The sequence below is a fragment of the Hemitrygon akajei genome, chromosome 1 (assembly GCF_048418815.1).
Source record: "Hemitrygon akajei chromosome 1, sHemAka1.3, whole genome shotgun sequence".
In the NCBI taxonomy this organism is placed as follows: Eukaryota; Metazoa; Chordata; class Chondrichthyes; order Myliobatiformes; family Dasyatidae; genus Hemitrygon; species Hemitrygon akajei.
This window is the reverse complement of record NC_133124.1, coordinates 50257094-50271668: the sequence shown is the minus strand read 5'-3', so window position 1 is coordinate 50271668 and position 14575 is coordinate 50257094. Positions and strand designations below refer to the sequence as shown.

The following is a 14575-nucleotide window of genomic DNA, read 5'->3' as shown; positions in this document are numbered from 1 at the left end:
GCCCTTGGAATTTCCCATTCTAATCAGTAATTGTATTTGCATTCTATCTTCAGTGTCTCATACAGTTTTTCCCTGGGTTGGCATCTACTGAAAATGTATTAATTGAGCGGTTCCATTCTTCCTACCAAAACAAATAACCTCATATCTGCATACATTGTACTCTATCTGGAACCATTCTGGTGGATCTTTGCTGCATCCTTCAAAATAAGTATTTCATTTTTCACTTAAGGAAGTCAAAATTAGTCTCAAAAATCCAGGGGTAGTGTTACCAAGTCTCTCTATACTTGTGAAACAAATCTTTGAGAGAGGCCTTTTTAATTGCCTAGTCAATCAGGCATGTTCTTGCACATTAACTCAATGCAACAACATGGCATGAAGGTTCAAACATCAGAGGTGCTGAGGGACTTAAGAGTCCTCACGCAAGACTCCCAGAAGGTTAATTTACAGGTTGAGTCTGTGGTAAAGAAGGCAAATGCAATGTTGGCATTTATTTCAAGGGGAATAGAATATAAAAGCAAGGAGATAATGCTGAGCCTTTATAACACACTAGTCAGGCTGCATTGTCAACATTTTTGGGCCCCATATCTGAGAAAGGATGTGTTGTCATTGGAGAGAGTCCAAAGGAAGTTCACGAGGAAGATTACGGGAATGAAGGTGTTAACATATGAGGAGTGTTTGGCAGTGTTTGAGTGTTTGAGCCTGTACTCACTAGAATTTTGAAGAATGCAGGGGGAAAGCTACTGAATGTTGAAAGGACTAGATAGGGTGGATGTGGAGGGGATGTTTAGAAATCTTTAAAACAGAAGTAAGGAGAAATTTTTTTAGCCAGAGAATATGGTCTTCCACAGATTGTAGCGGAGGTCAAGTCGATGCAAATATTTAAGGCGGAAGTTAATTGTTTCCTGATCGGTGAGGGCATCAAAGGATATGGCAAGAAAGCAGGTGTGTGGGGTTCAGTGGGATCCGGGATCTGACATGATGGAATGGCAGAGCAGCCTTGATGGGCTGAATGGCCCAATTCTGTTCATATGTGTTATGGTCTTTTGGTTTTATATATCCCTGAAGAACTCAAGTTGTTTAATGAAACTTGATTTTCCTTTCATAAACCTCTGTTTGCTGTGCTCAATTGTAGTATTAAAGGTTCTGTGATTTTCCGTATTACTAACTTCAAACTAACAGGCTGGTAATTCAATGCTTTCTCTTCCTTTTCTTAATTAGCAAAAGCACATAAGTTACCCACACCAGATATTTATTATGTTCCCATATCAAATACAGTACTGTGCAAGAGTCTTCGACTTTTGTCATCGTGTGGGGGAGAGCAAGTTTGTAAATCTGGCAGGAGCAAAGAATGTTAGGAGTGGCAAGGATGGAGTGCCATGGGAGGGATATAGAATGGGTGGCAGAGGAGTGCTGGGGTGGGGAATGGTGCAGGTGCAGACACACCCAGCCCTGTGTCATCAGGCAAGGTCATTTGATTCAAACAACTGGTTTATTCATCATGACAGAATGTCTCTCTGATGCTTCCTGCTCCTTTTCCACTCTATTGGTGTAGAGCCATATCGGTATCAGGTATATCATCACCCAGATGTTACAAAATGTATTTTTTTGTGGCTTCATTACAGTGCAATTCATAAAATTACTGCAGTACTACAGAGGGATCTTGGGGTCCGAGTCCATAGGATGCTCAAAGCAGATGCGCAGGTTGACTCTGTGGTTAAGAAGGCATACAGCGTATTGGCCTTCATCAATCATGGAATTGAATTTAGGAGCCGAGAGTTAATGTTACAACCATATAGGAACCTGGTCAGACCCCACTTGGAGTACTGTGCTCAGTTCTTGTCGCCTCACTACAGGAAGGATGTGGAAGCCATAGAAAGGGCGCAGAGGAGATTTACAAGGATGTTGCCTGGATTGGGGAGCATGCCTTATGAAAACAGGTTGAGTGAACTCAGCCTTTTCCCCTTGGAGCCACGGAGGATGAGAGGTGACCTGATAGAGGAGTATGGCATTGGTCGTGTGGAGAGTCAGAGGCTTTTTCCCAGGGCTGAAATGGTTGCCACAAGAGGACACAGGTTTAAGGTACTGGGGAGCAGGTACAGAGGAGACGTCAGGGGTAAATCTTTTACTCAGAGAGTGGTGAGTGCGTGGAATGGGCTGCCGGCAACGGTGGTGGAGGTGGATACGATAGGGTCTTTTAAGAGACTTTTGGATAGGTGCATGGGGCTTAGGAAAATAGAGGGCTATGGGTAAGCCTAGTAATTTGTGCCTAGTAATTGGCACAACTTTGTGGGCTGAAGAGCCTGTATTGCGCTGTAGGTTTTCTATGTTAGTACTGTGTAACACACACACACACACACACACACACAAAAGCAAGTTAGCCCATTGTAAGATCTCAGTGATTTTTGATATTTTTCCCTTTATTTCTCAGGTCTTCAGGGCTCTTCAGTCTTATTGAAAGTCTGTGGCCTCCATTGGTTCCTCCAAAGGTCCATGGGCACAGTCAAGGCAGCCAAGAGGTAAAGGTGAATTCAGAAATTAATCTTTAATGAGCACTGCTTTAACTTTTACAAAAATGTGTAAATATTTGGTGTTTGATCATATTTTGGGCTAGTTTTGCAGGTGTTGTTTGTTGCAGTTGATCTGTTTGTGTTGTTCAATGAACATTATGGGCATGCTGTGTTGGTGGTGGAATGTGTGGCAGTACATCCTTAGGTTTAGTTGGTTGTTAACAGAAATTACACATTTTAATGAATGTTTCAATATACATGTGATGAACAGATTAATCTGAATGTAAATGAAGAAAATCAACTTAATAGGAACTTGGAGAAGTTAACTCAAAAATCTTAAGTTGAGATGGTCTGAAGGAGGATAACACATTAGATGCAGGTCAAAAAAACATTCTCTCTTTATGACACTCGCATAGCATGGGTTTTGTGGAGTGATGACAGCAAAGTTCTCAGCATGTGTAGCTGACACCACATCTGGCATTAGTGTGCAAGTGAAAGCAAAACCTGTATGTTCTGTCCATAGTTAGCCACTGAGCATCGGACCATGACCCACATGGAAGTCTCCAATGGATTATTGTATTTCCCCACCACTTATAGTGGGGAACTTCTCCAAGATTCTGTGTGGTTTGGAGCAGATTGAGTTCATGCTTCCTTGTTATTTGAATTCAGGATTATAGTTGTGGGGCACTCGTGATTTTTTTTTTGTTTTCTGCGGCATTTTAGTGTGTTTAAAATGAAGTGCTTTCAGCTTTAATAATATATTTTGAAACATGATTTAGCAATTTCCAATGGCTCGCTATATTTTATTATCTTTAAAACACACGGTCTTCCCCTGGAAGCTTACACTAGGAAGATCAATACTTTTTTTCAGAGTCAAAAACAAGTATGGCAGCTCACTGCCTATTACAATATCTTATCCTTTATTATTATATTTTCAAGTCTAAAATTGACCTGGGTATGTATTTGTTGTTTTGGCTCAAATGAGAAGAGCAGTAATAAAATTAGAACACAATGTTGGATGGACTGTGTTGCTGTTGTGATTGTGTTCAATGGACTATCTACTTCTTGAATCTTTATTTGTCTATATCTGCATTTAGATTTGTGTTGTTTATCAAAGAAAAATTGTGTAAACCATAAAAACATAGAAAATAGGTGCAGGAATAGGCCATTCGGCCCTTCGAGACTGCACCGCCATTCAGTATGATCATGGCTGATCATCCAACTCAAAACCCTGTACCTGCTTTCTCTCCATACCCCCTGATCCCGTTAGCCACAAGGGCCATATCTAACTTCCTCTTAAACATAGCCAATGAAACGGTCTCAACTGTTTCCTGTGGCAGAGAATTCCACAGATTCACCACTCTCTATGTGAAGAAGTTTTTCCTCATCTCGGTCCTAAAAGGCTTCCTCTTTATCCTTGAACTGTGACTCCTCATTCTGGACTTCCCCAACATTGGAAACAATCTTCCTGCATCTAGCCTGTCCAATCCCTTTAGAATTTTATATGTTTCAATAAGATCCCCCCTCAATCTTCTAAATTCTAGTGAGTATAAGCCTGGTCGATCCAGTCTTTCTTCATATGAAAGTCCTGCCATCACAGGAATCAATCTGGTGAACCTTCTATGTACTCCCTCTATGGCAAGAATGTCTTTCCTCAGATTAGGGGACCAAAACTGCACACAATACTCTAGGTGCAGTCTCACCAAGGCCTTGTACAAATGCAGTAGAACCTCCCTGCTCCTGTACTCAAATCCTTTTGCTATGAATGCCAACATACCATTTGCCTTTTTCACCGCCTGGTGTACCTGCATGCCACCTTCAATAACTGGTGTACAATGACACCCAGGTCTCGTTGCATCTCCCCTTTTCCTAATCGGCCACCGTTCAGATAATAATCTGTTTTCCTGTTCTTGCAACTGAAGTGGATAACCTCACATTTATCCACATTAAATAGCATCTGCCATGAATTTGCCCACTCACCTAACCTATCCAAGTCACCCTGCATCCTCTTAGCATCCTCCTCACAGCTAACACTGCCGTCCAGCTTCGTGTCATCCGCAAACTTGGAGATGCTGCATTTAATTCCCTCGTCTAAATCATTAATATATATTGTAAACAACTGGGGTCCCAGCACTGAGCCTTGCGGTACCCCACTAGTCACTGCCTGCCATTCTGAAAAGGTCCCGTTTACTCCCACTCTTTGCTTCCTGTCTGCCAACCAATTCTCTATCCACATCAATACCATACCCCCAATACCGTGTGCTTTAAGTTTGCACACTAATCTCCTGTGTGGGACCTTGTCAAAAGCCTTTTGAAAATCTAAATATACCACATCCACTGGCTCTCCCCTATCCACTCTACTAGTTACATCTTCAAAAAATCCTATAAGATTCGTCAGACATGATTTTCCTTTCACAAATTCATGCTGACTTTGTCCGATGATTTCGCCTCTTTCCAAATGTGCTGTTATCACATCTTTGATAACCGACTCTAGCATTTTCCCCACCACCGATGTCAGACTAACCGGTCTATAATTCCCCGGTTTCTCTCTCCCTCCTTTTTTAAAAAGTGGGGTTACATTAGCCACCCTCCAATCCTCAGGAACTAATCCAGAATCTAAAGAGTTTTGAGAAATTATCACTAATGCATCCACTATTTCTTGGGCTACTTCCTTAAGCACTCTGGGATGCAGACCATCTGGCCCTGGGGATTTATCTGCCTTTAATCCCTTCAATTTACCTGACACCACTTCCCGACTAACATATATTTCCCTCAGTTCCTCCATCTCACTAGACCGTCGGTTCCTTACTATTTCCAGAAGATTATTTATGACCTCCTTAGTGAAGACAGAACCAGAGTAGTTATTCAATTGGTCTGCCATGTCTTTGTTCCCTATGATCAATTCACCTGTTTCTGACTGTAAAGGACCTACATTTGTCTTGACCAATCTTTTTCGTTTCACGTATCTATAAAAGCTTTTACAGTCAGTTTTTATGTTCCCTGCCAGCTTTCTCTCATAATCTTTTTTCCCTTTCCTAATTAAGCCCTTTGTCCTCCTCTGCTGGTCTCTGGATTTCTCCCAGTCCTCAGGTGTGCCACTTTTTTTTTGCTAATTTATATGTTTCTTCTTTGGACTTGATACTATCCCTAATTTCCCTTGTCAGCCACGGGTGCACTACCTTCCCTGGTTTATTCTTTTGCCAAACTGGGATGAATAATTGTTGTAGTTCATCCATGCGATCTTTAAATGCTTTTGCCATTGCATATCCACCATCAACCCTTGAAGTATCATTTGCCAGTCTATCTTAGCTAACTCATGTCTCATACCTTCAAAGTTACCCTTCTTTAAGTTCAGAACCTTTGTTTCTGAATTATTTCTGACATGATTTGAGAGTTAGGGGGCAAAAGTTTAAGGGAAACACGAGGGGGTATTTCTTTACACAGAGAGTGATAGCTGTGTGGAATGAGCTTCCTGTAGAAGTTCAGTTCAGTTGTGTCATTTAAGGTAAAATTGGATAGGTATATGGACAGGAAAGGAGTGGAGGGTTATGGGCTGAGTGCGGGTAGGTGGGACTAGGTGAGATTAAGAGTTCGGCACGGACTAGGAGGGCCGGAATGGCCTGTTTCCGTGCTGTGATTGTTATATCGTTATATGGTTAATTAACTATGTCACTCTCCATCTTAATGAAGAATTCCACCATATTATGGTCACTCTTACCCAAGGGGCCTCGCACGACAAGACTGCTAACTAACCCTTCCTCATTGCTCAATACCCAATCTAGAATGGCCTGCTCTCTAGTTGGTTCCTCAACATGTTGGTTCAGAAAACCATCCCGCATACATTCCAAGAAATCCTCTTCCTCAGCACCCTTACCAATTTGGTTCACCCAATCTATATGTAGATTGAAGTCACCCATTATAACTACTGTTCCTTTATTGCACGCATTTCTAATTTCCTGTTTAATGCCATCCCCAACCTCACTACTACTGTTAGTGGCCTGTACACAACTCCCACCAGCGTTTTCTGCCCCTTGGTGTTATGCAGCTCTACCCATATCGATTCCACATCCTCCAGGCTAATGTCCTTCCTTTCTATTGCATTAATCTCCTCTCTAACCAGCAATGCTACCCCACCTCCTTTTCTTTCCTGTTTATCCCTACTGAATATTGAATATCCCTGGATGTTGAGCTCCCATCCTTGGTCACTCTGGAGCCATGTCTCTGTGATCCCAACTATATCATATTCATTCATAACTATCTGCACATTCAATTCATCCACCTTGTTACGAATGCTCCTCGCATTGACACACAAAGCCTTCAGGCTTGTTTTTACAACACGCTTAGCCCTTATACAATTATGTTGAAAAGTGGCCCTTTTTGCTTTTTGCCCTGGATTTGCCTGCCTGCCACTTTTACTTTTCACCTTACTGCTTTTTGCTTCTACCCTCATTTTACACCCCTCTGTCTCTCTGCACTTGTTCCCATCCCCCTGCCACATTAGTTTAAATCCTCCTGAACAGCTGTAGCAAACGCTCCCCCTAGGACATTGGTTCCAGTCCAGCCCACGTGCAGACCATCCTGTTTATACCGGTCCCACCTCCCCCAGAACTGGTTCCAATGCCCCAGAAATTTGAATCCCTCCCCCTTGCGCCATTTTTCAAGCCACGTATTCATCTGAAATATCCTCCTATTTCTACTTTGACTAGCACGTGGCACTGGTAGTAATCCAGAGATTATTACCTTTGTGGTCCTACTTTTTAGTTTATCTCCTAACTCCCTAAATTCACCTTGTAGGACCTCATCCCGTTTTTTACCTATATCGTTGGTACCTATGTGCACCATGACCACTGGCTGTTCACCCTCCCATTCCAGAATGTCCTGCAGCCACTCAGAGACATCCTTGATCCTTGCACCAGGGAGGTAACATACCATCCTGGAGTCTTGTTTGCGGCCGCAGAAACGCCTATCTATTCCCTTAACAATCGAATCCCCTATCACTATAGCTCTCCCACTCCTTTTCGTTCCCTCCTGTGCCGCAGAGCCACCCATGGTGCAGTGAACTCGGCTGCTGCTGCCTTCCCCTGATGAGACATCTCCCCCAACAGTATCCAAAACAGTATATCTGTTTAGGAGGGAGATGACCTCAGGGGACTCCTGCACTACCTGCCTACTGCTACGCTGTCTAGTGGCCACCCGTTCCCTTTCTGCCTGTGTAGCCTTTACCTGCGGTGTGGCCAACTCACTAAACGTGCTATTCACGACTTTCTCAGCATCGCGGATGCTCCAGTATGAATCCAATCGCAGCTCCAGACGCTCAATGCGGTCTGCCAGAAGCTGCAGCTGGACACACTTCTTGCACACATAGTCGTCAGGGACACTGGAAGTATCCCTGATTTCCCACATGCTGCAGGATGAACAAACCATGGGGCCGATCTGAGCTGACATGACCTACCCATTACTTGCCTCAACTTTTGAAACTTTCTCCTTTGAAAGGAACTTACCCGGCCTTACCTCACTTGGAGTGAAGCTCGTCCTCAGCCTCTGCTCGCCGAGGCCTCTCAAGACAAAGCCTTCCTACTCTGTCTCCCTCTACTCCGTCGCCCGCTCCGTCTAACTGTTCTCTTTAAATCCTCCCGCTGCCTCACGGTCCGACTTACACGCGCTTGCGCGGTCGTGTCCCCGTTAAACTGCGGAAGAAAATAATAGATTAAAAATAAAATATTGCTAAGCTGTATTGTTGATATGAGGTAGACCATAATAAGACCATAAAATATGGGAGCAGAATTAGGCCATGTGGCCTATTCAGTCTGCTCTGCCATTTCATCATGGCTCATACATTTCCTTCTCAGCCCCAATCTCCTGCCTTCTGCCTGTATCCCTTCCATTCCCTGATTAATCAAGAATCTATCAACTTCTGTCTTAAATATTACCCAATGACTTGGCGTCCATAGCTACCTGTAGCAATGAATTCCTTAGATTCAGAAAGATGCGAAAATCTGCAGATGCTGGAAGTCCAAGTAATGCACACACAATGCTGGAGGAGCTCAGTAGGCCAGGCAGCATCCATGGAAACGGTTTAAACAGTCAACATTTCGGGCCGATGCCCTTTATTAGGACTGGTGTGTAATGGTGTGTAGCCTGCTGATTTCCCCCACCATTTGTGTGTGTTCCACAGATTCATCACTCTCTGGATAAAGTGTTTCCTCCTTATCTCTGTTCTAAATGGACTTCCTCTATTCTGAGGCTGTGTCCTTTGGTATTAGTCTCCCCCACCATAGGAAACATTTTCTCCACGTCCACTCTGTCGAGGCCTTTCAACATTTGATAGGTTTCAGTGAGGTCACTCCTCATTTTTCTGGAATTTCAGTGAAGATCCCCTAGTGGGCTCAACCTCAAGCTGCTCTAAAAAGCCATCTCGTAGGCATTCTACCAATTCTCTGTCCAGCACCAATCTGATTTTCCCAATTTACCTGCATATTGAAATCCCCCATGAATATCATAACATTGATATCCTAACTTACGTTGTCTATTTCCCGTTGTGATTTGTAGGCCACTTCTTTGCTACTGTATATAACTCTCATCTAGGTCTTTTTACCCTTACAGTTTCTTAGTTCTATTCACAACAATTTTACAACTTCCAGTCCTAATGATCTGACTTTATTTTTTTAACCAAAGGAGCCACCGCACCACCTCTGCCTCCCTGCCTGTCCTTTCAATACATTGTTTACCCTTTGACATTAAACTCTCAGCTATGATCTTCTTTCAGCTATGTTTCAGTGATGCCCACAAGATTATACATGCCAATCTGTAATTGTGCTATAAGTTCACTTACGGTACTTTATTCCGTATACAGTGTCCATTCAATTATAACACCTTCAGTCCTGTATCAATCACCCTTTTGAATTTTGTCCCCCTTTTAGACCATACGATATAGGAGCAGAATTAGGCCATTTGACCCATTGAGTCTGCTCCACCATTTCATCATGGCTGATCCACTTTTTCCCTCTCAGCCCCAATCTCCTGTCTTCTCCCTGTATCCCTTCATACCCTGACCAATCAAGAATCTATCAACTCTGCCTTAAATATACACAAAGACTTGGCCTCCACAGCTGCCTGTGGCAATGAATTCCACAGATCCACATCTCTCTGGCTAAAGAAATTCCTCCTCTTCTCCATTCTTAAAGGATGCCCTCTATTCTGTGGCTGTGTCCTCTTGTGTATTTTCTCTCCATTTAGAAAATAGTCAACCCTTTCATTTCTTCTACCAAAATGCATGACCATACACTTCCAACACTGTTTTCCACCTGCCATTTCTTTGCCCATTCTCCTCATCAGTCTAAGTCCTTCTGTGGTCTCTCTACTTCCTCAAAACTACCTGCCCCTCCATCTATCTTTATATCAACTGTAAACTTTGCAACAAACCATACAATTCCACCATTCAAATCATTGACATATAACATAAAAAGTATCGGTCTCAACACAGACCCCTGCAGAACATAACTTGTTACTGGTAGCCACCCAGAAAAGGCTCCCTTTATTCCCACTCTTTGCCTCCTGCCCATCAGCCAGTACTTTATCCATGCTAGAATCTCTCCTGTAATACCATGGACTCGTAGCTTGCTAAGCAGCCTCATGTGTGGCACCTTGTCAAAGGCCTTCTGAAAATCCAAGTACACAGCATCAGCTGATTCTCACTTGTCTGTCCTGCTTGTTATTTCTTCAAAGAATTTCAGTAGATTGCAATCATTACAACTTATCCCATTGACTACAATTTTGCCCTTTCATCAGCCTCTCCTTGTTAGCAGTCTCACCTCACATTGCCTCCGTTTGTAAATCAATTACCCCATCCTCATCCCCCTGCCAAGTTGATGGTCTTGTCAGTAATTCTTACGTGGAAAAATGCTGCTTCCCATTTGTAATGCAGCTGGAAAGTAATAATGTACAATGTTATGTTTTTCTAGCACATGGATTTGCCAGTTGATGTAGTTCTGTCTGTTCCAAGTTTTTGCTATGTTCTTGCCCCTCTGCCAGGGGAAGGAAGAGTGGAGGTTCTTCAGAATGAAACTGTATCTGATCTTTACCGTCCGAGAACAATGAACAATTTGAAACATATTCTTCAGGTAATTCGATGTTCTGTCAAAATGTCAAATATTTCAAGCTTCGTGCCTGGTTTCTGATAATATTGATGTTGTTTAAGCCTCAGGGTTTTAGTTTATTTTGTAGATTACAGCAAAAATAAGTTCCTTTTGTTTAAAATGGAAATTGATAAAGAATACATTTGTTATGCCATGAACTATGATCTAGATTCAAAACTAGCCTCTCTAAATATTTCAACTTGGACTTAGTCCAGCACAAAAAGCCCCAGATTTTGATTCAATCATAAGCCAATAATCTTTATGAGATGCAGCACATGATCTTTTTCTTTGCTGGGTGTGGCTCTGCAGGAGCACTTTTTCCTCTGAAAGAGCTGTAGTCAGTTTAACACAATGTACATGGCTGACAATTTGGCTCAGTGCTGATAAAGTATTGTACTGTTGAAGTGCCATCTTCAAATCAACTTGGGAATATTATTAATTATCCATCGATCTTTTTAAAATTTCATAAAATCATAAGCTGTAGGAGCAGAATTAGGCCATTTGGCCCATCAAGTCTGCTCCGCCATTTCATCATGTCTGATCCATTTTCCCTCTCATCCCCAATTTTCTACCTTCCCCCTTGTATCCCTTCATTCTCTGACCAATCAAAAATCTATCAACCTTAAATATCAATAAAGACTTGGTCTCCACAACTGCCTGTGGCAACGAATTCCACAGATTCACTACTCTCTGGTTGAAGAAATTCCTCCACACCTCTGTCCTAAAAGGACACCCTCTATTCTGTGGTTGTATCCTCAGGTCTTCGGCACTTCCACCATAGGAAGCATCCTCAGATGATCTGCACTCTAGTGTTCTGAAAGAGGTAGTGGTAGATATTGTACAAGCATTGGTAATGATCATTCAAAAATCATTGGACTCTGGCATGGTGCCAGAGGACTGGAAAATTGCAAATGTCACTCCACTCTTTAAGAAAGGAGGAAGGCAGCAGAAATGAAGTTATAGACCAGTTAGTGTGACTTCAGAGATTGGGAAGATGTTAAAGTCATTTGTTAAGACATGGTTATGTAGTACTTGGGGACACAGGGTGAGATAGGACAAAGTCATCATGGTTTTCTAAAGGGAAAATCTTGCCTGATGAACCTGTTGGAATTCTTTGAAGAGATTACCAGTGGGATAGATAATGGGGATGCAGTGGATGTTGTATATTTGGACTTTCAGAGGACCGGGGTGTGGGCCTGAAGAGGGGAGAAAAGGATGAGTCATGATTAAATTGCAGAGCAGACTCAATGGGCCAAATGGTCTAATTCTGCTCCTAAGTCTTATAGTCTCATGTGTGGCACCTTGTCAAAGGCCTTCTGAGAGCCCAACTATACAACATCAACCAATTCTACTTTGTCTATCCTGCTTGTTATTTCTTCCAAGAAGTCCAACCTATTTGTCAGGCAAGATTTTCCCTTGAGGAGACCATGCTAACTACAGCCTATTTTATTATGTGCCTCCAAGTACCCCAATACTACGTCCTTAATAATTGAATCCAACGTCTTCCCAACTACTGAGGTCAGACTAACTAGCCTATAATTTCCTTTCTTCTGCCTCTCTGCCTTCTTGAAGAGTGGAGTGACATTTGCAATTTATGGCATCTGTAAAAGCAGAACCTTTTGCTGGATGGCTTGCAGTTAATTGATTGCAAAGCACTTTAGGATGCTCTGGTTCATCATTAAAATTTCTTTCATCCAAAAAAAAATCATTAGGAATCTGTTAGAACATATTTATTTATATTATTCTGAGTTGCTTTTTAGAACCAGATATTTTCTACTTCTCATTTGAAGGCCTTGTGTACTTTACAGGATAATTTATAGCTTTATTGTGCAGCAAGTGTAAATACATGTTTCAAATAATGTAGCATTTTTGTTTAAGTATTGCAAATTTCTCTCTAATTTTAGCATACTCCTGAAACTCAACGATGTAGTTTTAAAGCAGACATCATTTACAGAAGGCTGCAGGTATGAAGAACTTAAAAAATATATTTTAAAATGCTAAGGCATTTAAAATGCTACAGTTATTATAATTATAATGTTCCTGGAAATTAATGAATAACCATCTTTATTTTATTGGCGCAGAATCAGTAGATGGTAGATTCATGGTCCACTCTACCCAGCTTAGCATTTTGGTGTAGTTCTGAGGGAATGCTATCCTTCATATGAGCCATTAAAACCAAGCCTCATGAACCTTCTTAATTGATTATCCCAGTTTAAATGAAGAGGACAATTGTGCCTGGTTTATTGGCCAACATCTAGACTTTGTTAACATCACTAAAGAATTATCTGTTCATTTTCCATTACCATTTTTGAGATTTTGTTATACATAAATTGTCTGCTGTGTTTTTAATATTTTGAATTTGCTATTACTGTAACTTAAAAAGTGTTACACTGGCTACTTTGAACTTTAGAAAATCCTGTGCATGTGAAAAATTCAACAAAGATGGGATTTATTCTTTAATTTGCATAATTCTGAGCTGTTTGTTACACATAAAACTCAGTTCCTGACATACAGGAAGAACTCAAAATAGTGCAAAAAACGTTCTCACATGTTCAGTTGGTGTTTGACCAACACAAGTTGACGTTTATCTGATCAATTTTTGCATAAGTGCGTTTGCTGCTGATGTATAGAAAACATTGGTTACTGTGAAATCATTCTTCCTGTCAGCTCTCTGCAGATAATTTTTACATTTATGATTATTTTCATACAACACATTCAAAAACAAGTAAAAACCATAGCTTATGCTTTCTAACTTTGTAACTTCTCCAATGCAGTTAGGCTTTAAGGATTCAATTCATATACCAAGCACACAATTAGGACTCACCAGGGAATCAAAGTGTTGGTGTTGTTGCAGCCAACTTTTATTTTTTTATGGCTATCCAGTTATGCAGTAATTTGGAGGGAGGGAAAAATTCAAGGAAGAATTGGATATTATTTCAGCTGTCAAACTCAAGTACAGGAAAAAGTTGTCAAATAATAGGACTCCTATTGCTAAGTGTTTTCCTCTTACCTCCTGGTCAGATCCTCAAACTCCAGTTGATTAGTCATACTTAATTTTTCTTTCATAACTCCGTGCTGACTGCTCAATGCTATTACTGTTTGTAGTGTTTCATTGTTTCATCCTTCACTGGCAATCCCAGCATCATTCCTACTAATGATATAAGGCCAACAGATGTGCAGTTCCTTGATTTTTCTTTCTCTGTATCTTCAATAGGGAATATGTTTACTACACACCAATCCAAAGGAACAATTCCAGCAACTGTAGAATTTTGGAAGACAACAACTGAATGTGTGTTATGTATCAAGCTACTTCTTTCAAAATTCAGGATATAGATCATTAGACCTCTGTGATCTATTGTCTTTTAGTTTTGCCAACTTTTTTTAAACTAATATTTCTTTCCTTCAGTTTTGCAGTCTCCCTGGATTCTTACATCAGAACTGATTACCTCTGACAGAAACAGTAAAGCACAGTTATCTAATATTCAGTATACAGAACATTGCAGAATGCCCAGACAATGAATAAAGTATCATTCCTTGATGATACATTTGGCTTCACTGCAGCACTACAAGTAGTTAAAGACAACTCAGGATTGGATGGCAACTTAAACTGACAAGCAACTAAAAGCTCAGGGTCACCCTTGCATTCTGAATCAGTCAGCACAGAAACAGGCTCTTAAGCTCACCATGAACATGTCTGTATCATACTTACATTATATGCACCGATCACATTTACCTGCATAAGGTTTTCAAAGACTTCCTTGTCCCAGTGATTCAAGTACTTTCTTTTTAAAAGTCATAAGGGTATCTGCTTCCACCACCTTTTTTGACAGCACATTCCAGAATCCAACCACCTCTGTGAAAGACTTTTCCCTCAAAATGCCCTGCAAACTTCCTACTTCTATATCTATTATAATTTTATATGCCTCCCTCAGA

General features: G+C 41.3%; 1 protein-coding gene across 3 annotated transcripts in view; it reads left to right on the top strand.

The window, feature by feature from the left end:
- Nucleotides 1–14575, top strand: part of spidr (scaffold protein involved in DNA repair) — a 266484-nt gene that overhangs the window by 231744 nt on the left and 20165 nt on the right. For 2 of the 3 annotated variants that reach the window (XM_073042789.1, XM_073042809.1), the window contains exons 12-14: nt 2429–2522; nt 10469–10627; nt 12547–12606. In XM_073042789.1, coding sequence (XP_072898890.1) covers nt 2429–2522; nt 10469–10627; nt 12547–12606 — 313 coding nt within the window. The remainder of the gene's footprint in view (nt 1–2428; nt 2523–10468; nt 10628–12546; nt 12607–14575) is intronic. The other variant, XM_073042799.1, reaches the window with a different exon arrangement.